This window comes from Rhinolophus sinicus, chromosome 14, assembly GCF_057876585.1.
Source record: "Rhinolophus sinicus isolate RSI-liver-muscle chromosome 14, RSI-T2T, whole genome shotgun sequence".
NCBI lineage: Eukaryota > Metazoa > Chordata > Mammalia > Chiroptera > Rhinolophidae > Rhinolophus > Rhinolophus sinicus.
In genome coordinates this window covers 139471562-139493832 of record NC_142514.1, presented here as the reverse complement: position 1 = coordinate 139493832, position 22271 = coordinate 139471562, and the positions used below count along the sequence as shown (strand labels likewise).

The 22271-nt window shown below is 49.9% G+C and overlaps 1 protein-coding gene and 1 long non-coding RNA gene across 6 annotated transcripts in view; one reads left to right on the top strand and one right to left on the bottom strand.

The window, feature by feature from the left end:
* Window positions 1-17225, bottom strand: part of CHRDL2 (chordin like 2) — a 32535-nt gene extending 15310 nt beyond the window's left edge. For 2 of the 4 annotated variants that reach the window (XM_019744345.3, XM_088791571.1), the window contains exons 1-4: window positions 16462-17225; window positions 6055-6167; window positions 2221-2314; window positions 172-314 (exon numbers count right to left, since the gene is read on the bottom strand). In XM_019744345.3, coding sequence (XP_019599904.3) covers window positions 172-314; window positions 2221-2314; window positions 6055-6167; window positions 16462-16540 — 429 coding nt within the window. In that variant the 5' untranslated portion in view covers window positions 16541-17225. The remainder of the gene's footprint in view (window positions 1-171; window positions 315-2220; window positions 2315-6054; window positions 6168-16461) is intronic. The other 2 variants (XM_019744344.3, XM_074335772.2) reach the window with 2 other exon arrangements.
* Window positions 17226-17571: 346 nt separating this feature from the next.
* Window positions 17572-22001, top strand: LOC141572222 (uncharacterized). Of its 2 annotated transcripts, XR_012497484.2 has the most exons (4): window positions 17572-17913; window positions 17999-18200; window positions 19216-19276; window positions 21568-22001. It is a non-coding gene; the product is annotated as an uncharacterized LOC141572222 (long non-coding RNA). The 2 variants fall into 2 exon arrangements; XR_016018744.1 differs by having other exon boundaries at window positions 17999-19276.
* Window positions 22002-22271: the final 270 nt, after the last annotated feature.

Sequence of the window (22271 nt, the reverse complement as noted above, 5' to 3'; positions counted from 1 at the left end):
TCAGGAAGGTGCAGAAAACCAGAGAAGGGCAGGATGTTCCAAATCACAGAAGTTCCCTTCCCCCTGAGCCTATTCACTCTCACTTTGCTTTGACCAGGAAGAACACTTTCCCTCCAGTCCCTGCTACGGTACTTTGCAGGCCAGGGCTAAAGGGAAGGTAAGAGGTCTTACGGTACAACTGCAGAGGACACACTGGTTGGGCAGGCGGGAAGGGAACAGCTCATGGGCACTGAAGATCTCTCCATGCTGGTACATGGTCCCGTTGTGCTGGCAGGACTTTGGGGGGGCCCGGAGACCAGAGGGGGTGTGAGGTTCTGCAGGTAGAGAGGAGCACAGGGAAGAAAAAAATAAGGTTTCACATGGACCTCAGAGCTTTGCCAGAATGAACTGGGCCACTTTTCTAAAGATTTTGCATTTCATCTCACCTTGGCATTTAAACTGCGCTCTGGCCTCAGCCTTCCCAGATGGCCCCCATATCAGCTAACCAAGAAGAGGTCCTGCAGACACCTGCATCTAACTTTGTCATTCCCTCCCATGGCCTTTCCGCACCTCAGGGTCTGAGCTGGTCCTGACCAGAGCAAGAAGGCAAGACCAGAAGCTTCAGCTCCTCTGAGCCTTACTCCGTGGGGAGGTGCATTCGTTCATTCAGTGCTCAGTGGGCATCCATGGAGAGCCTCCTAGTACCAGGCAGTGTCTAGTGCTGGGGACACGTCGGTAGTGAGCAGAACAGAGGCCCTCAGGGAGTGACATCCCAGGGGAATCAGCTGAGATGATGACCTAGACTGTCCCTGTGCTTGGTGTAAACTCCTGTCATTTACTGGCCATCACAGCCTTCCTCCCCATCACCTGCCCATTAGCCAGTCCTCTTCCGGCCGCGTAGAGGGCTAAGCCTCTAAGCTTCTGGTTCTGAGAGAACCTAGTCATTCTCTCGGGACACGTTTACTAAACACCGTTTCTGTACCAGGTACCATGTGTCGCACAAGACTCAGCTCCTCCCATCAAGAAACTCACAATCTAACTGGTAGAGAGACAAGCCATGAGCAGGGACACTGTCACATGGTAAGGGCTAGGGCACCGAGGAGAGGCCCTAACTCAGCCGGGACATGGGGGTGGGTGTGGTCCAGGAAGGCTTCCTGAAGGAGCTGGTGGCTGAGCTGAGTTGTGAAAAACATGCAGAGCCAGGCAGGCGAAGGGGCAGGGCCAGGAAAGAGAGCAGGAGACAGGAGCATGTGAGGAAGACGGGGCCTGAGCCAAAGCACAGTCAGCAAGGAGCGGTCAGGACTCCTGGAGTCAGCCTCAGACGGGGAGGAGGCACGATGCCCCTTCACTGGGCAGGATGAAGTTCAGAGCCCCAGCTCTGGGAGGGAATCCTGAGCCAGGCATCTCTGTGACCAAGGCAGAGCCACGGTCAGATCCTACTGGGGTCCCACTTGGAAAATGAGCCCCTCTATACCCACTCTACACAGGCCCCCAGCTCACAGGAGAGCCCTGGTTCCAGAGCCTGGTGGCTGAGGCCACAATCTGAGCCTCCCTTCCTCACCTTCTTGACGCTTCTAAACATCGATTCTTCACTTAACACCCTTCCCCCACTCTTCTAAGTTGGCCTCCCCACTGGCTGCCTCTCATTGGCCGCGTGGTTGTGCCAGTTTCTTCTCAGACCACCTCTCCTCTCCTCCCTGTCTCTTATCTTTACTCCCTAGAATGCCAGTCGTAGAGGCTCTCAGAATCGTAAAATTGTGGAATCCTAGATCTTTAGCATCAGGACACACAGCGTCTCTGAACCTCAGCACGGGGAGGAATCTCGGAGTACTTACTCAAACTCCTTCAGTCATTCCCAGTCCCAGGGCCGTCATCCGGGGTCTCGGGCAGGTCCTCCTAGCCCCCGCCCACTCATCTGCACTTACACAGACACGTCCACTCCCTCTGGGTCTGGCCAGCAGAGACACTGGGGCCCAAGTGTGCCATCAACAGGCCTCGTGTGCCCCTCTTTCCTTCAGCTACTCTCCACATTTTCTCTCTCCCTCTGCCAAGCACAGCTACTTACGAATGAGAAATGTGTTTTTACCCCAGCCCTCCTGGGGGATCCAGGATGTTTCTTCCCTGGAGCACGTTTGTGTCTCTACACCTCTGATGGCTAGAGACCGTCCCTCTCATTCCAGGGGCTTCCCCCTGCCAGAGGCCTGCATCAGGAATGGACGAAGGGTCAGCGAGGCTACTTACCCACACACCGGGGACAGCACTGCTGGGGCTCAGTCACAGGCTGGGGGCAGTGGACAGGCGGGCAGTGCAGGCGGTAACAATTCACATGGGCACTCTGAAGGGGACACAGGGGTCAGTCTTGGTTCCAAAGAGCCATTGCCTCCCACCAGAACCCCAAACCCCAAACCCCATCCCAACTGCGGGACACTACACTCGTTCTAAGTCTGTGATGGGATAAAAACAACAGACTCATCTGTCCCGTCTCTCCTCTTCCCCTGCTCACTCGTGTGGCGCACCCATCCAGGACCCTCCCCCACCACGGAGGAGGGCACAGTGTGCATGGGCTGGCACAGCTCTTGTGTCCCGTTCATGGTGTGTGAGACATATAAACAAAAGCCTTGAGTTGTATTTCGACATTGATCTTGATTGTGTTGGTTTAACTGCAGAGCTTTGTTCTTTGTCCTCTGGGCCTGAGCTTCATGTGACTCCTGAGGGTAGGTGACAGGGATGGGAACGAGACTAGAAACCTGATGTGGAAAAGACTCAGGGTTTCGTGATCTACTCCCTACATCTCTGGGACATTTGGGTGACTCTGCACAAAGCCCTTGGAGTTGGCACCAGAGAAGGAGAGGCCACAGAGTTCTTATGCTTTTTCAAGTAGAGCAAATGACGGAGAAGGGAGCAGAGAATCCTGTGCAGAAAAGATGAGGAGCTGATGAGAGAGGCTACCACCCATGTTGGCAGTTTGTCAGCCTATCCAAGGCTTCCACGCCTCAGTCTCCCCTTGGTTATAAGGGTCGTTGCACTGTGCCGTAAAGAACCACTTACTTCTGTCTCATCTATCCCACCACACGTCTCAAGAACAAGGACCAAGCCTCACACTACTCATCTCTGAATTGTCAGCACCGGGCCTGGCTCCAAGCTACTGCCTGCTACAGTTTGAATGAGTGAATGAAGGATGAATGAGAGCCAGGAGAGGACGGGCAGATGGTCTCTCTTAGATGAATGGAAGCAGCTTTGCTCAAACTTTGAAGCTGGCAAGTTTGTTTCCAACCTCCTTGTCTGAGTGCCCTGACAGCACTTCTCCAGCAGCAGCCGCTTGCCCGGTGGAAAACCATGGACCAGGCCCTAGTACTTCTGGCGTCACTGCTTCCCAAGACGGCCAGAGGTGGTCGCAGTGCTACGGGGCACCAGAGTCCACAAAATTGGTCTGGGATCCAAAAGGGGCCTTCTAGAGGGCGGGCACACGTGAGTACCAGATAAATGTCCAGAGGGCGAACTGAACCCCTCGGATAAGAAAGTAGGATGGAGTGAGGGCCTGAAGAGTTAGAATCTCTCGATTCTTGGCCTTGAAGGAACCCAGGGATGAAGATAATCGGTGACATACAGTAGGAAATAAGATGGAGACAGGCTAAAGGGTGAACAGGCAGGGGGCCTCGCAGCCACAGGGGGCCTCTCAGGAAAGTCATAACTACCATGCATTGATGGGCACTAGCTGGGCGCTTTATGTGATATAGAAGTGTATTATCTCATTTCATCTTTTCAACAACCCTAGAGGTAGATATTATTATCCACATTTTCAAAATGAGAAAAGGGCCTCTGAGAGGTTAAGTTGCCTAAGATGACACAGCAGGTAAGCACTACCTCCAGGGCTGTGTACTTTCCACGATGCAGAGCTGCCTCTGGTGGGCTGGGCGGGGACACATGCAGTCACTCAGGATTAGCTGTATGACTATTGGCTGCCAGGGACCAGGCAGTGAGTGAGACTGGCAAGGCATCTGCTCTCACGGAGCTTACCTCCTAGCCTGGGGAGACAGACCATAAAAAATAAACAAGTAGGAACAAGACCATTTGAGATGTGAAATGTATGATAATAATCAAACAGGGCAATGTGACTGAGTTAACAAGGTTAGACTATTTTAGACACAGCAGTCAGAGAAAGCCACATAAGGAGGTAACATTTCTGTCATGAACTGCGAGATGAGAGGAACTATTTGGGAGAAGATCCAGGGGGAGGACTTTCCAAGTGGAGGGACGACAGGTACGAATGAGTTTGATGAGTTGGCACAAGTAAGAAACGAGGTTGGAAGATAAGGTGGAAGTCAGGTCACACAGAGCCACGGCAGGGAGTCTGAATTTTATTTTAGGTGCAACGAACAGCTGTTGGAGGGTTCTAAGAGCTTCCAGAATGACACAATCAGTTTTATGTTCAGAAAAGATCCCTCTAGCTGCTGTGCAAAAGCTGGATTTAGAGAGGGGACAGGAAGGTTCAAGTCGGGGAGACTCAAGTAGCATCCAGAGGAAGGTGGCTTAGATTAGGGGGACAGTGAAGTTACGAGAAGTGGGATATTCAGGGTATGTCTTGGGGGTACTGGGATATTAGCTACAGTCCTTTGGGTTGAGGAAACTGTATGTGTGAACTCGGGAGGGAGAAATGAATTAGCTCCAGTGGATCACAAAACTTGGACTTGGTCAACTGGACCACATGATATGTCTGGAATTTTTCTGTTATGGTTTCCTTCCTGTTCTTTGGCTATATTTCATAAGGTTCTTTTTGAAAAGCAGATTGGCCTCAGATGTGCTAAGGAAAACCAAGGGGAGGCAGTCGCAAGGGTTGTGTGCCCGTGGCATCAGAGTTCTACCTGGGGCCGACATGGTAGAAGCAGCGTGGAATCAGAGGGAAAGGTCCCAGGAGGAATGAGACCCCAGTGGTCAGAGTCAGGAGAGGGACTGCCCCATGCCACCTCCACCTCCCAGTGTTCCCTCAGAAGCCCTCTCTGCTCCCGCCGAGCTGAGGATTGTTGTCAGAAGGGAGGCTCTTACTGGCCTCCGGCATTCCTCTCTTGGCTTTGCGCAGGGAAAGAGGGGGCTTAAGGTGCTGGTTCTAGTTGGGAGCTAAGTACCCCCTCTCCCCAAGCAGCACCCAGATAGATAGATAGAACTGAGGACGTCACGCCAACCAGGATCGGCCTCAGGCAGCTGAGCTAAAGTCCAGGGCGTTTCACTCCTTCCTTCCCCACCTCTCCAACCTCATACCTGGCCTGGAATTCTGGACCATGTGGGGGCCTCATTGATTCCAGCCAGTTGATTATACAAAGCCCTGTGGAGGGTGCTGGGTTGTGAGTGGAGTGGCAGGAGACAGATATGAACAAAAAGGCAGGGTCTCTGCCCCAGTTCATTCAGCCTTTGGCAGGACACCAAACTAGATATGAGGGAGCGCCCAGGAAGACCCATCTAACAGGTGTAGCAACTGACAGACACAGGTAACTATTATAGTTGGCCAACAGTGATCAGGAGAAAGGGACAGAAAGACTTGTGTGGGATCCCAGAAGAAGAAAATACTTGCAGGTGAGGGACTGAGGAAGGCTACCAGTGGAGGTGGCATTGGGCCAAAACATTAAAGAACAACTCTGTGGGCCAGAGGGACTGGGGGAATGCATCCTACGGCAAGGTGGCAAGAGAGGGCTGGAGGAAATAGTACGAGGAAAGGAAGGCATGGGAGGCCAGGTCAGACAGGCTCTGTCTTCTGCTGCACAGGGGACAGGGAGCTGGCACCAGCACGGGTGGTAAGACGGCTGGGATGAGAGATGGGAGAGCCAAGTCCCCAGCACGGCCTAGCCACTGACCTGCAGTGTCTTACCTCTGAGAGGTACACAGTAGCCGTAGTAGGGATTGAATACTCGGTAGTGAAGTTGCATGGCCCCAAGTCCCTCAGCTATCGCTAACAGAGTATAATTCTAGGAGGCCTGGTTCCAGAATGCTGCTGACCTCTAGAGTCAGGCTGTCCTCCCTACCTCTGGGTGACTGCTCCCAGACATACCTGACGCAGGTGGCCCCGTGGCCAGAGGAACCTACCTCAGAGCAAGTGCAGCGCAGGCAATACATCAGGCCCTGTGGCTCCAAGTAGGGGTGCCAGCTCTCGCCGGGGGAATACCTCTTCCCATGGAAAAGGCAGAACATGTCTGGGCCTGGCAAAATGACCAGTGCTTTGTCAGTCCCAGGATGCTCCAGTTCAAAGACCGTCCCTCAACCCTCCTGTCTGGTTCTAGGAAGGATGTTATCCGGACCACTCAGGCAAAAGTGAATCTGCTGGATGTGCTCTCCCAGTTACGGGGCCAAACTGTTTAATGAGTTTGAATCTCAGCTTGACCACCCACTTGCTGTGTGACTTTGGGCATGTCACTGCCCCACTCTGAACCTTAAGCAGTTAAAGTGCTTTATGGATTTAAACTGTGGTATAAGTGTTAGTTATTATGATTAGATGAATAATCTGAGGCCCAGAGAGGATAAATTACACCTCTAAGGTCAAACAGCAAGTCAGTCACCAAGCAGGGGTGACAGCCCGTCTCCTGACTCACAGTCCAGTGCTCCTTCTGCCCTCATAAGCACACTTCTTTCCTCTTCTTCATCTCATTTTACTTATTTATTTACTACATCTCTGTACCCTCCCCTCCCTTGGTCTCTGCTGTTCCTTTCAATTCTCTCTCTCTCTCTCTCTCTCTCTCTCTCTCTCTCTCTCTCTCTCTCTCTCTCACCTACCTTTTGAATAAAGCCACTCACAGCAGCTTTCCTGCTTTCACACTGTACTGTGTCCCTATATCTCATTCAGATGGAAAGTGCCTGAATTGGGAAAACAACGTGTTGCCTAGTGAAAGGTTAGAAAACTGACTTTTAAATATCCTTAAAAATAGTCCATAGTGATTGCACAGTCAATTATTTTTGTAATCTGCTTATCAGTTGTCAATGTGTAGATGACTATTTCTAAGAATGACTGAAATAGTTTGTTTTGTTTTGTGGGTTAGATACCACTCCTGCAATCCTGCTTACTTGAAATCTCCACCTCTCACCTCCCATAGCCAACCAATCGCCCAGCCTTTTGGGTTCTCTCTAGGACACACCTGCCCTCACCTCTTATCCACTTGCCACCTACCTGTGGGTCAAGACTCCAGGTCCAGCTTGCAGCCCCTGGCCCCACCTCTCTGCCTCTTGCGCTATCCCTGCCCCTCAGATACCTGGTGATTTTTACCACCCGGAGGGGATGGTGCTATCATTCCTATGGGAAAACTCTCCATTATCTAAAGAAAAATCTGAGCTCTTTTAAGAAGGAACTGGGAGACACAGCACAAGTGAAGTGTCCACAAAGGTTTGTTGAATTAAATGAGATTGAAAAGTGGAGAAAGGAACCAACACTTATAGACTATCTTCTCTGTAAATACATTACTTAATTATCTCATTAACATTATTGTTTTGAGAATTAAATTGAAAGATGCTTGTAAAGTGCTTACTTAGCCCAGTTCCTGACACTTAGTGTTGAATGCTCTTATTATGCTAATCATGATAACAATGACCCTGCAAGATGGATATTATCATCTTGAATAGACATTTAAACTCAGGGAATCCCAGAGCACTGAAAGCAGCACACACACAAAGCAGGACTTGCCTTTCAGAGCTGGGGGTGGGCTGGAGCACAGCCCGTAGGCACACAGCTCCAGAGCTGAGGAGCTCAAGGGCCATTCCCAATTGTCAGAAAGTTTCCTTTGTAAGAAGCTGAAATCGGCCTCCTTCTGGCTCCTGCTCTGCCTCTTGGGCCTCCCAGAACAAAGGTTTGAGGCCATGGTTCTGTCCTCAGAGTCTGTGTTTCAATGGCCACTGGGGACCAAGGGACACATGCTTAGTTCCCTCCCCACCCCCTCTAAGCCCCCAAAGTAGAGGAGGGGAACAGACAGCAGATCCCATTCCCAGCAAGGCCCCGGCTGGCCCGTATCAAATGAGCTTGTGTTTATCTCTCAGCCTCGGCTGGCAGAGAGGGCGGGACACAGTCCCAGCTGGGGTGCTTGTCAGAGCCAGCCCAACTCTCCAAGGATTGAATAATGTCTTTCTTCTTCAGTCCCCTCCCCCCACCAGGGAGCGGGGGCGATTGCAACACTACCATGGCCTTAGGTCTCAGCCTTGTTGCTGAAGAAACCCTGTCCCACCTTCCTTGGGACGGCCTGTAGCCTGGCCCCTGGGCCAATTGGCACCCCCTCCCCCTCCCCGCCTTCTTAGAGCATGAAGACAGAGAGAATGCCTCAGCCCATGGCCAGGCCAAGAGGCCCCTTCCCCCTACCAACAGACCTGGCAGCAGTTGAGAGTGTGGGGGGCCTGGCAGGCCATCCCTCAACCCCAGGAGGCCTCCAGAAACCACAATCCCCACCTCACCACGCCCTCCTAGGTGAGAGGCACAAGGAAGGGTGGCATTGCCTGGAGCTCCCTCTTCCTCTAAGGAGGTGAGTGCCCAAGGCCATGCCAAAATCAGGCCGGAGGAAGAACTGCCAGGCTGGCGGGGGGTGGGGGGGGGTGGGGGGGGTGTGTGCCCGGGGGGCCTGTGCCTCTGTCCCTGCAGTTCTGGCACGAGCCCCAATACTTGCACTTGGCTGGTGGAAGGAGCGCTAGCTCCTTATGCCACAAATTCACTGTGTGACTTTGAGGAAGTCTCTTCCCTTCTCTGAGCCTCAGTTTCCCATCTGCAAAATAAGTGTGTGGGGGGGAGGGGGACTTTGATCTTCAAAGGTTTTCTGCAGTTTATGAAACCATGATTTCAAAATTCTAAGACTCCAAGGTTCTAAGTTTCTAAGATACAAGATTTGAAAATTCTGCTTCTAAGAGCCTTCATTTCATTAGAACATGAATCTTCTAGAATTGTACGATTTTGTGGTTCTGAGATTTGATCATTTTAAGCTTCCACCACCTGGGATGTGTTTATGGTCCCATGCACCCAGACTTTTCAGAGGCTCCAAGGGGGGTGGATAAGGTTCAGGGAGCCAGTGGGGCCTACCTTGAGTGACATGGAGAAGGAGGCAAAGTTTGTCTCCCACATCCCTTCCCGCCTCTTCTACTCCCTTAGGTCTTCTGTCGCCTTCCAACTCCTGCCCTGGCCTTGGGCCTGCCCTGCTTCCTCTCCCCACCCTACTACCACATCTCATCTCACCCACCTGTGCCTACATCTTTCTCCTCAACTCAGGTGGCCACGTGGGCCCTCTGTCAGAAGTCTTTCGGAGTTAATGGCCCCTGGCTGTCATGTCTAACCTGCAAAAAAGACTGCTAGTGAGGGAAGTTTTTGAGGACTGTTGGCCCTGTTCCAGGCTTTACAGAGATAGAGAAGAATTAAAGTTGGACAGGTTTCATACCCCTCAAAACCCTTCACTCAGTGAACACGTCTATATAGTCTAAAGACCCTGGCTTTGGAGTCAGGTAGGCCAGAGTTTAAATGGGATCTGCAGCCTGAGATGAGACAAGTTACTCAGCCATTTCAGGCCTCTGTTTCCAGATCTGTTAAATGGGATTAGTGATAATCTCTATCTCTTGGGCTATAATAGAATTAAATCAGATAATATATGTAATACGCCTAGTGCCTGACACATATTAGATGCTCAATTAAATGGTAGGTAAAACAGACAAAAAGCAGACAAAAAGGCACTGACCCCAAACTTGCCTACCAGTCTGTTTCTCATATTTCTTTCACTCCCAGAATTCAGTGAACAGCCACCAGGCAGCTATCAGGGCATGAATGTCACGGTACCTGCCACCGATGTCAACCCTCCCAGGTCATGTGTATAACCTCAGCAACGCTGTTTCCTGTGGCTCCCTGCTCTCTCCTAGCCCCACTCACCAACCAGACTCTTTCAGCCCCACTTGGTGCCTACACAGACCTCAATCCTTGGGCTGGGATACAGAGAGGAAAGTGGGCCAAAAAGGTTGGAGTAGAGAGTGGGAGGGTTGGGGTGAGAGGCCTCAGATAAGGTTACAGAGAGAGGCAGAGGCTCAAGAAGGGCCTCAAGAGTCCAAGGGCAAAGGAAAGCCATGGAAAAGCTTCATACTGGGGCGTGCCAGTTACCACGTTTGCATTTTAGCACTGTCCCTATGGTCACAGGAATAGAAGATGGATTGGAGGGCAAGCCTGGATGCAGAGAGACCAGCGGGAGGCTGTTGCAGTCAACTGTTTGAGAGAATGCTGGCCTGGACCGAGATAGAAGCAGTGCCCATGGGCAAAAGTGCAGATCTGAGGAAGAATTAGTAGGTACGGCAGGCAGGCTCTGGGACAGACTGGACACGGATGGACAGGGTGAAAGAGCATTCAGGATGGTATTGAGCTTTCTGGCTGGAACAAATAGGTGAGCACGGGCTACTGATAAGCAGTAAATGTAATGATCATTAGTGATGATGTTACTATCATTAGTAAGAGTAATATTACTTCCTGCTGTTCACTCACTGAGTTTTTAATAGATCGAGCCTTATACATGTCCATGGGCCTGGTCTCTGGCTAAGGAAAACACAGTCAGCACCTCAAGGAGCTCACAGCCTAAGGAAGAAGACAGGTAGATATAATAGACACAGTTTGAAAATTCTATGATAGTAGAAACATAGGCTCTTCAGGGAAGGCTTCCCTGAGACGATGCCCAAGCTGGATCTTATAGAGCTAACAAGGTGCCAGTGGGCAGCAGGCGCTTCCTGCAAAAGCAGAAGTGGAGTGACCATAGTTCACGCAGGCCACTGTAGGTGGCTGGGGTGACTGGGTGCCAACTCCTCGTCCCACAGGAAGCATCCCCTTGGGTAGGCCCCAGCTAGAGCTCTTTATCTAGCTTGACACTGACTTTAAGTGACTGGACGTAGTTGGCCTAACCTGAATTCAGGGCAGCAATATTTACCAGACAGACTCCAAATGTTATCAGGTCACCTCAGCCTGACATAAGCTGGCTCCCGCCTGCTTTTCCAGAAAAACTCTCTGCGATAGCCCCGTTCTCAGCCTCATCTCTTGCTGAATTTCTCAGTCTTCCACCACCCCCACCAGGCTCCTTCACACTTCTGTGTCTTTGCACATGCTGTTTCCTCCGCTTGGAAGGGGATTCCCCATCTCCATTGTTTGACCTACTGCTTCTCATTCTTCAGAAGCCTGTGGAAGTGCCACCCTTTCTGTGAAGCCAATCCAACCTTCCAGGCCACGGGCCAGTCCTTCCTCAGGGCTCCTATAGAACTGAGTTCAGCCCTCTCTTATGCCTCTCATCACACCGGATTAGAAGTACTTCAAATGGGTTCTTCTTCCTGACCCAACTGTGAGCTTCTTGAGAGCAGGAACCAGATCTCATTAATTTTTATATCTCCAGGGCTCCACGCAGAGCCTACATAGAGGTAAGGCTTGATAAATGAATGTACAATGAAAGAATGGAGTCAAAGAGAGGGGAGGTTCTGGCAGAGGAGGTGATTGATAGCTCTTATTCCTGAAAAACGCTTTCTTTAACAAGAAAAGAACTTCACTATGTGATAAGAGAGCCAAATCCCTCTTAGCACTTTGATCTGGCCACCTAATAGGAATTAGCCTTTGACCTCCCCCTTTCCAGCTCTTTCCATCGGGAACTCCCAAACCAGCTGCCAAACCAAACACTACGTACAAAAAGGTCAGGAGCCTGGGCAGGTAAGGGGTGAGCAATTCCATGATCTTCACATGTAAGTCAAAATTTCCAAACTGTCCCACCCAAGGTCATCCCACCCTCTGCCTTGAAACTCTCACGCTGTGATAAAGGTCTCGTAGGGGCTAGTTAGGAGTGAGTAGTGTGGTTGGGAATTCTTTCAATAGGAAGCAGAAAAGATAACCAGAAAGATGCTCCCCGTAGAGGGAGGCTGGAGGGGACCAGGAGGGGCTGGGGTGTGAGAAGAGACATCTGGAACTGTGGCTGCCACGTCCCCAGCCTGCAGTAACATAGGACACCTGAGTGAGCCAGGCTGCGCAGGCATGTTTACCTCTTCCCCTTGCGCCCACACAGCGATACTTTCTTTATTTATAGTCTCCTTTTCACCCAAACAAACTTGCTCCCCTCTAAGACATGAGCTCTGCTCTGGGCACTGGTACCCATTGTGGGAGGCCTCCTAAGGGAATCAGAAGTGCAAACCTCAGCTCCTCAGTAGCTGAGCTGTGCAACCTAGGAAAAGGGTCCTCCCTTCTTGGAACCTGACGCCTCTTATCTGGCATGTGACAGATGTTCGGGAGCATAGAATGACCTCAGAGGAGAGAATCATCAAATCAGGAGAGGCAGCTGTCACCTGACAAGGGTCGGGGGGCAGAGAAGAGAGTGTTTACATTCTATTCTGCCGTGGACATATATAGATTCACAGAATCTTAGAAAGTTAGGGACTGAGAGATAACATTCAATCCTCTACTTGACAGATGTGAAAACCGAGTCCCAGAAAGGGATTGGGACTTGCCTAAGGTCATCGAGACTTGCCAGCACAAACTCCAATGCCAGTTTTCAGATCTGAAGGGGGTGCTTATAGAAACACCCATCCTCTCAGGCACAGGATCAGAAGAAGTGGCTTTAAATGGCAAAGAAAAGGACTCAGGTGAGACATAAGGAAGAATGTGGACGATAAGAATGGGTAACAGAAGCACACTGTGGAACAGACTTTCGTGGGATGGGGTCCTGCCCAGAGGCAGGGGCATGCCGGAAATGATCTCCGTACTGCACCTCCCAGGGACACGGCTCTCATGCCAGTCCTTTTATTCGGGAGTCCAAGGGATTCAACATCCCTCTCCCAGAACCCGGCGCCATGGCCAGTAGCTGGGGGAACTTGAGAGGCCAATCCTGGAACAGGTGCAACAGCTGGAGCAACTGCGCAGCTGTTGCCCAGCACCGGCTCAGCAGTTTGCAAGCGAGTGAGTGAGACAGAGACCTCTACTGGTGAGAGATGGGAAGTGCAGAACCGCCCAGACAAACCCAGAGAGAGGGGCCTGCCTGGAGCCAGATGTCCCGCCTTTACTCAGGCGCCGGCCATCCTCTCCTGTACTTCTATCTGGACAGGTGGATGGGGATGCGACCAAGTTGAACAGCAGGGCAGGGTCCCCACTGGCGGGTGTCCCTTTACATCCACTGTCCCACGTACTTTCTCCTGGTGTCTGAGGGTCTATCTACTCTTCCCTGGGGCGCTGGAGGAGTACCGGGCTGCAGATCCACAGCCCCCCAACTCCCTTTTCTAAAGGACTCAGCAGACTCAGAATCAAGGCAACAGCATCTTTGGATCTTAGTGTCTTAGACTCATAGGATGTTAAAGCTAGAATGGTCCTCAATGATCCATCTGTGTCCAACCATCTTGCTTTATGGCTGGGAAACTGAGGGGCAGATAAAGGCAACTTGCCCCGCATCACGGTTGGAATTGGTGGCAGAGCCAGGGTGGGAGACCTGGCCTTCTGATTCCAAGTGTGTCCTTTGCACCACATCATACCCTAGGAGCTCCCATCCTGCCCCAGCTCTGTTTCTGGGGTCTGAGATTCTGTCACCTGGGAACAGAACTTCAAGTCTCACAGTACAAGCTTCGAGTCCCTTGAAGAAAGAATAGAGAGATCAACGTTTTAGCTTGATCACGGACTCTCCTCAAAGCAGGATTGGATGCGGGGAGGGGAGAGAGAGCAGAGCATGCTTAAGAGGGAGAGGCAATTCGTAAGGGGAGGGCACAAAGGACAGGAGCTGATATGGAGACAGAGCACTGGAGAGGGAGTCAAGATACCAGGCATGTTCTTGCTCCATAGAGGGATGAGTGCCCCAAGTGGCCGACATCCTGCATGCATGCGACTCCACCTGGGGCCGGAATCAGTACTGCTAAGTGACCAAGTCAGGGACCTGGAATCGGGGTTCAATCTGTGGTCAGGGTTTGAGGACCAGGGCTCAGCCTGTCCCTGGAGATTCAGTCTGGGTTGGGAATCACGACTCAATCTGTGGATGAAAATAGAGCCAAGGATAGAATAACCTTTTTTTGAATAGCCTTGTAATTAAACAGAGAAGCAAGCTGCCAAGCGTGCTCACAGGCCCTTGGCATTTGCAGGGCTGGGCCACCTCAAGAGTCTGACCCCACACAGACTTGAGAATTTCCATCTGTTGGCACCACTTCTGAATCACCTAAGATATCACCAGGAGATTTCTTACCCACAACAGGCCTGAGGTCTTATTTAAATGAAGTCAAGCACCCTCATAAGAGACTTTCAAATAGGACCCTGAGAAAGAACTATAGTATTTACAGATTGTCATCTGTAGACAAAATAAGCCTCAAAGAAGGGAAGTGATTTGTTCCAATTCATACAATCAGGAATTGACAAATCAAGAACTACAAGCCAGGTCTCTATTTTTTCCTTTAATAAATTTTCTGTGTGAACTTGGGCAAGTCACTCACCCTTTCTGTGCTTAGTTTAGTTATAAGGATAGGAAAATTGAAGGGTAGAAGCGGATGACTTTCAAAGGCTCTTCCAGCTCTGACATCCCAGAATCTTAACACACCCCTCTGGAGGCCGATCCACCTCAGCTTGACTCAACAAATCTGCTCCAAGTTATTTTCTTGTGTGTCTGGAGCTAAGCCGCAGACTGCTGGAGAGCCTGAATACTGGCAGGACCCAGTGAGAGGTATCCCCCGAAGGCCAGTGGAGGCACAGATCAGAGTGGATCGGTGGCCAGGGCGAGTTGGCTGAGAGGTGTGTGGAAGCAAGGTGAAGGGCTGACAAGGTGTGGGAGGCAAAGAGGAAGGACATGAGCAATCCCGCATCACGATCTGGTTCTAAGGCAACTTTCCAAGATGTATCAAGGACAAGAGTATTGGAGGAACACCTTGGGGGCTAAGAACAATGTGCCAAGTGGAAGGAAGGCAGGCATGGAGGGCATCCTGTGCTAAATCCCTTTTAGGAAACAACAGGTAACTGTTAGGCGGAAACCTCTAGGGCTCAAGGAGGGGGAGGAGACATCTACTGAGTACTAGGCATTGTGCTGGGCACTTGAACACAGTCACCTCCTTTCATCCTCTCAAGAACCCTTTGGGTTCCAGGTGAGTATACGTCTTGGACAGACGATGACATGGAGGCTCAGAGAAATCGTGACTTATGAAAAGTCACACAGCTACTGAGGGGCAGACCTAGGACTTGAACCCACACTGAACTCTTTCCACTACTTGTTCCTAAGGGCTTCTAGGAGTCTCGTGCTGCTGGTAGCCCACAGACGACCAGACACACAGCCTGCCTTCTTGAGCAGAGACAAGAATGAAACAAAACCCAGCCCCACCGGCTCCAGAAAGTCATATGCAAAAGAAAGGCAGATATGGGGGAACTGAACTGTGGAAAGGAGAGAGCACTAGGGTGGGAGCTGAGAAACTGGGGTCTTCATCCCAGGCTCTGCCCAGTGTAACCGGGAGCAAATCACTGTGTCTCCTGGGCCTCAGTTTATCAGGTGTTTCAGGGTTTGAATCAAGCTCCTTCCTTCTTATTAAACTTTGGCTTTGTTTTCCATTCTAAGAGATTGGCAGGGGATGGGGAGAGGGTCTACCAGACTATTTTGGGGGCAGTGAGGAAACTGAGGTCCAGAGAGATTATATAAAGTGTGTGAGGTTATGCTGTGTCCAAGTAGAAAAACATGAATTGTGGAATTGATTCTTTTTAAAGAACCTACCATGTACCAGCTAGTTGCTAGTGCTAGTTGTTTCATATTTTCTCTAATTCAATCCTCACAACAGTCCTGGGATTTTTTTACTCCCATTTTATAGATTAGGAAACTGAGGCTCAGAGAGGTGCCCTCTGCCTGCCTCCCACCAGCCAGTATTCAACAGATCTGGGATAATGAATACTTGGCTTTCTCACTGTGCCCTGCCGCCACCCAGGGTCTCACAACTCCACATCAGGGCTCCTCCCAGACCCTGTGGGGCAGGGGGGTGGAAGCACAGGATTTGGAATTGGAGAGTTCTGGCTTTGGGTGGCTTACTAGCTCTGTAAACGTGAGCAAGTTTCTTCTAAGTTTTCTCATCTGTAAAATGCAAATGATACCCACCTCTAGGGAGTGTTGTGGGGATCAAAAGAGATCCAGAGTGTTACACTAGTTAGCTCCTCTTTCTTTCAACGTGCTCTCTTTAAATGCTGTAGCGTTTTCCTCTTCATCCCACTCGTGCAGCCAAACACATGGGACTCTCTACTAGAATAAGCGCCCTCCCACTCCCACCCCCAAAGCTCAGTGACCTGCCCTCCTTCCCACAGCCCTCAGTCCTCCATCCTCAGGTCCAAGGCAGCAGCCCCCAGGGCTCTGCCAGGTTCCCTCCAGTCTCCCAGCCCATGCTGGTCCGCAGAGGAGCGCCACCCTTCCACACAGGTGCTGCCTGGATGCCAGTCAGTACACTTTGGGGCCCCAAGTCCTGGTACTTTCCTGCACATCCCAGGGGCTCGCATCCCTCCCTCAGCCCACCCAAAGCCACCCCCCACCACCTACTTACGGGCTCGAGCATGGGAATCCAAGGGAAACCAGAGCAGCGCGAGTCCCAGCAAGGAGAAGACCCTGCCCTCGGGCACCATCCTTCCTTCCCCCAGGGTCAGGCCACCAGGCGCTGAGCAGGAGGGGAGTCGGAGACAGTGAGATGAGGGGGACACTGAGGCACAGGGGCACAAAGCAATCCACAGCCCCAGGGGAGGCTGCTGCCACAGTAGAGAGTCAGAGAAGGGTCGAGAAGAAGGTGTTGAGGACAGAAAGGGAGCTCTAAGGTGGGAATAAGAGGAAGGTGGAAAGAGAACAAGAGGAAAGGAGGGAGAGAGATGGAGAGATGAGGAAGGTCCGGCAAGGGGGAAAGGCAATAAAAGCAAAAGAGAAGGTGAGAGGGAGGGCAGAAGAAAGACCGGGGAGGACAGGGGTCTGCAGAGCGCGCAGCGTTGGGCGAGGCGCGCGGGGCCGGCGGGCTGCTCCGGGCGCGCGGGCTAGAAGCGGCCGGCGCCCCCTGCTCGGTGGGCTCGGGGTCGGGCCGCGGGGTCCTGGGGCCCGGCGGGGCGGCGGTCCCGGCGGCGGCGACGACGCGGCGGCCACGGGGGGAGGCTGCACGGGGACCAGCTGTGCACGCCAAGGGCGCCAGGCGCCGCGCTCGGGCGCATTTGTACTTTGCCGCGGGAAGCAGGCAGCCCCAGCCTGGCGCTGGCCTAGCACTGGCGCCTCCTCTGGGGCACCGCGGGCTCGGTGGATTGGCCACCCGAGAAACAGGCCCACTTTTTCTCCTCCTCTCTCGTGCCGGTCTCCGGGACCGACGCTCCAGGCGCGGCGCCGAGAGGAGGCGAGGGGGCTAGGGAGGGGGAAGGGGCCACCCGGGCCACGGGTTTTAACCCCTGACTCCCCGCGACGCCCAGAGTGCTGGAGGACAAAACCCAGTTAGGCTTCAGGTGGAACTTTCTGGTGAGGAAGGATGAGACGTCGGGGTCGCAGAGGGAAAGCCGGCGGTGAAAGGACAGGCGCTCAGGTGGGGGCGCTGGGTGGTGCGTGCACAGCACTCAGGGTCTGGATGGAATCAGGACACTTGCTGTTCTTAATTCTGTCTGTGGTCTTGGCCGCTCCACCTCAGAGCCTGTTTCCCCATCTCTAAAATGGGGATCTTAATGTCGTCAGTGCCTTTAATACTTTTACTGTCTTCCCACAGTTGTTCGGCTCCTACTTACCACTGCCACCTACCCTACACCGAGGAAGTGAAATGAAATAATGAACGTCACAGCACTCAGATCTGGAAAAGTAGGATCATAATGCCAAGCACCTAGAACCCCCTCACCAGTTCCTCCTCTGTATTCACACAAGCCATGACTAGGTTGAAATCCAGCCCAGCTGGATCCTTGACCCTTAATCTGGAAGTCTTCCTCTGTTTCCCCCATTCCACTCCCAAAATCAGGACACAGTCTCTCCTCTGCCTTTACAGGTAAGGCCTGCACCCCTCTGGGAGTGTTGTGCATATTCAGTGGACTTCAGTAAGAGCTGGTTGTCAAAGTGTTCTTTCCCAACAGGTGAGCTCCCTGAAGGCATGGCCCCGAAGCTCCCGCCCTCAGCCTGCGGTTGGTGCTTCCTACTTGTGTTGAATGTGTGTGTGAATTAATAGGCTCCTAAGAAGAGAACAGCCAGCTGTCCAGACAAGAAACACCAGACTCTGAAATCAAAAGGGGAGGGTCCTTGTCCTGGCTCTCTCCCTGATTTGCTGGGACATTTTGGGTAAGTACATCCATCCTTGCTTTAGACCTCAGCTTCCTGTGAGTTTGAGTTTCTCTTGCAGAGTTGCTAGAAATTCCGATGAGAGTTAGAGAGATCCCTGGAAGGAGTAAGAAATGAGATGGGATGTTGAACCACATCCCACTTGGGTAGGGAATCACATCTCCACGTTGAAACACTTCTGACTTTCTGGATGTAAAGATATCTTCCTGGTCTAAGGCTGGGGTCCCCAGTCCGCTGTGCTACCATTCCGTCTCGTCCAGGACAGAAAGCGTTGGGAGCAAACAGTGATCCCAGAAACGGCTTCCCCCACGCTCCCAGGATCAAGGACAAACATGACCTGCCCCGAGTGCCCTTCAGGCATATCGTCTCCCATTCCAGCCTGGCCAGTCTCGTTGTCTCCCTGAGTATACTTTAACAATGATAGCTATGTATGCGATCAGGCGTCCCTTTTTGCCTTGGCTTTCAGGGAGCTCAGAGTTAACTTAAGTGCTTAATTACAGGGAAAAGAATCTCATCCCAAGGACCGGGGACAAAGGTCTTTTCTCCATCTTTGTTTAAAGTCTGCTCTACATAAATATTCACGTCTTAGGTGTAAGGGGTGGATTAAGATTGGCCTCCCCTACATCTTGCCCATTCTGCTTCAGGAAAGGTCTTTACCATGAGACCAAAAATGGTCTCAACCCTCCGCTTCATTTTTACTAGAGTTCAAGCCATCATCCTCCCTTACCAGATTTTCCTAACAGCCTCTTAACAAATCTTCCACTTCCCATCGAGGCCCCTCCAATCTATTTTCCTCACACCTGCCTTAGGAATTATGTTGATCATTTCTACTGACAAATCTGATCACATCACTTGTCCACTGAAAACCCTTATTGGAAATAAAAAATAAATAACATTAAATGCAATGTGGTAACCTAGATTGGATTTTGGGGGCAGTAAAAGGACACTAGTGGAAACACTGATGAACAAAGTCTATACTTTAGCTAATAGTAATGTACGAATATTGGTTTCTTAGTCTTGACGAATGTGCCGTGGCTGTGGAAGATGTTACCGCTGGGGGAAGCAGGGTGAAACAGGTACCGTTCTTAGATAAGAACTCTGTACTACCTTTGCAACGTTTCTGTCAATCTAAAATCCTTCCAAAATAAAAAGTTTATTAAATAAATAACAGGGAAAAAATTGCCTATCGTTTACAGATTAAAATTCCAAACTGTTAGCATGCACATTTTGCCTCCTACTTAGACCATTACCACCTGCCTTACACTTTTACCTACCACTCACCTCCCCAAACTGGCCATTACATTTTCAGGCCTCCGTATCTTTGTATGTTCTTTTCTGCTTGGACTATCTTTCTTCTCCTTCGTGTAGGGAATTCTTTTTTACTTTTCAAAAGTCAGTTCTCTTCATCCTCCCCCCACAACCCTTCCCTTTCCTTCTGGTAAAGTGGGTCAAATATGTGGTGACATAAAGAGACTAGACTTCCAGTGGTGAGCACACAACAGAGTCTACAGATGTTGTATTATAAAGTTGTACACCTGAAATTTATATTATTTATTAACCAATATTATCCCAACAAATTTCATAATAAAAAAAAAGTTGGCTCTGAGTCACTTCCTCTCTGAGGCCTTCCCTGATTTCCCTTAACAAAGCAAATTTTTGGTAGCACTTTGCATTGTAAGCTATTGGAGTGTAAATATTTATTTGCATTTGTGCCCTGCACGGTGAGGACAGGGGTCTTTTTTCATTTCTATCTATATTTGCAGCACATAGCCAAGTCCCTGATGCATAAAGATACTGAATAAATAATTACTTCTTGAATGAGTGTAGACCTCAGTGATTTGAAAGACATTATTCTTTCATGGGAGAACCTTCAGCACCCCTGTTGCCCTCAGCTTTAATCAATGATTGACATAAGAAATAAGCACTTGAGGAAAGTGTGTCTTCTGTACCCTTGCTTTTGAAGATGGCTGTCTGTGTAGTATTTCATATACTTTAAGGAGACTTGATAAATTCTTCCAAAATCTTGTCCAGACATAAAAATGTATCTATCCAGAGTCATTTGTTGGACCAAGTTTGTCTGGCACCTGCTTGCTTCCCTCTTAGGAAACTTGCTCACTGCCTTCCAAGGCAGCCCATTGCGCTGTTGGACAGCTCTGTTAGAAAGTTCTCTCACTCACTGAAATCTGATTCTCTGTGACTCCCTGCATCGCTCCTAGCTCTGTCCCCAGGGCTGCACAGAGCAAGCCAACTCCTTTTGTCTTTGGAGAGCTCTACAGAGAATCCCTCTTCCTTACTCTCACCCTTACCAGTTTTGGCAGCTGGACCCTTCATGCTACACTGAACTTTCCCTTTCTTCAGATGTGCTGAGCTGTTTTGCCCCACACCTCTGCACATTCTGTTTCTTCTAATGCCCTCCCTCTACCCACTCTTATTTGTCTAGCAAGCTTATTTTTCCAAGGTCAAGGCCATTGCTACCTCCTTCGCTCATCCAACAGTTACTGAGTGTCAACCCTGTGCCAGGCTCTATGCTAGGTACTAGGGACGACAGACACTGCTGCTGATAGTCCAGGTTCTTGCTGAAGTCTCTTTCGTGGCCTCTGAGTTACTTCTCTCTCCTCCAGGCTTCTGTTATCTCCATTATAGCACTTATCACATTGTCTTATCAAAGGTTACCTCCTCTAAAGTGCGTTCCTCAAGAACACAGACTACTATTTGTCTAATACTTCCCTAGCCTTCAGCACACCGTTTTGCACACAGTAGCTACAAAATAAAGTTTTGTTGAATAATATCCTTGTTTCTTCCAATACTCCTCCAGTGACATTATTTGTGGTTAAAGGCCTCCTCCTGGGCTGCAGTTTGCTTTATTATGTAAGGTTAGGATAGCATTAAAGATCATAGAGATCAGTGTCAAGGAAAGCCTTAACCCAGGCCACTTAATTCTGTAAGATTCTAAAAGCAGATTCACCCTAAGAGAAGTAATATGAGAGGTCTACATAATAGAGATGCTACTTCAGTGGTACGCTGGTACATGTTTAACAACCTGCTCTCCAGGAGAAAAAAAGCCCTGTTTTATAGCAGTTGCCAATTTCCCTGGTGTAAATACTCCCACCATGGCCAATTTCAAGCTACCAAGGTGACATCATTGAATGTGGGTTTGAGGAGAGAGGCACAGTGGGACACGATTTTGTAGTATTTCCATCATACAGATACAAAAAATACAACAGATGTAAAAAATTTCAAGAACATTCACAGTAAAAGGTAGTAAAATAATTAGGTGATGAGTTTGACTGTTTTATTTTTTATAATTAACTGTATTTTTAAAAATTTTATCTATCTATCTATTTATTTATGTATTATTTATTTTAAGGAGGGCGCAGCTCAGTGGCCCATGCAGCGATCGAACCGGCAACCCTGGTGTTATGAGCACCACGCTCTAGCCAACTAAGCTAACCAGCTACCCGAGTTTGACTGTTTTAAATATAACTCGTTTAACTGTAAGTTCATATAATTTCATGTTTAGTCATAACTGTGTTTAACAACCAGCTTGCAAAATTCCTGAAAACTTAACACTCTGCTCTCCTGAGCCCTTGCAAACCAGTTCTAGTACATTGCCTTTACTCTTTTTTTTAACTGAGGTATAACTGACATACGACATTATATCTGTTCACATGTACAACAAAATGATTCGATATTTGTATATATTGTGAAATGATCACCACTGTAAGTCTAGTTAGCATTTGTCATCACACATAGTTACAGAATTTTTTTCCTGTGATGAGAACTTTTAAGATCTAATCTCTTTCAAATATGCAATACAATATTATTAACTATAGTTGCCATACACTGCCTTTACTTGATAATGTCCTGAAAGGGGTGAACAAACTGATTCTTTAAAGCCGGATCCAATTTAGATACATTAGGAGGAAAGTCTTATTTAAAGGAGCCGTCAGTTAATTTATTTGTAAAGTGAACAATCTCCATTCTACTCTCACCCTTCACCTGGGTCAGAGTTATTTAGCCATGTAACAAATATTTATTTATAACCTATCGTGTTTCCCTGAAAATAAGACC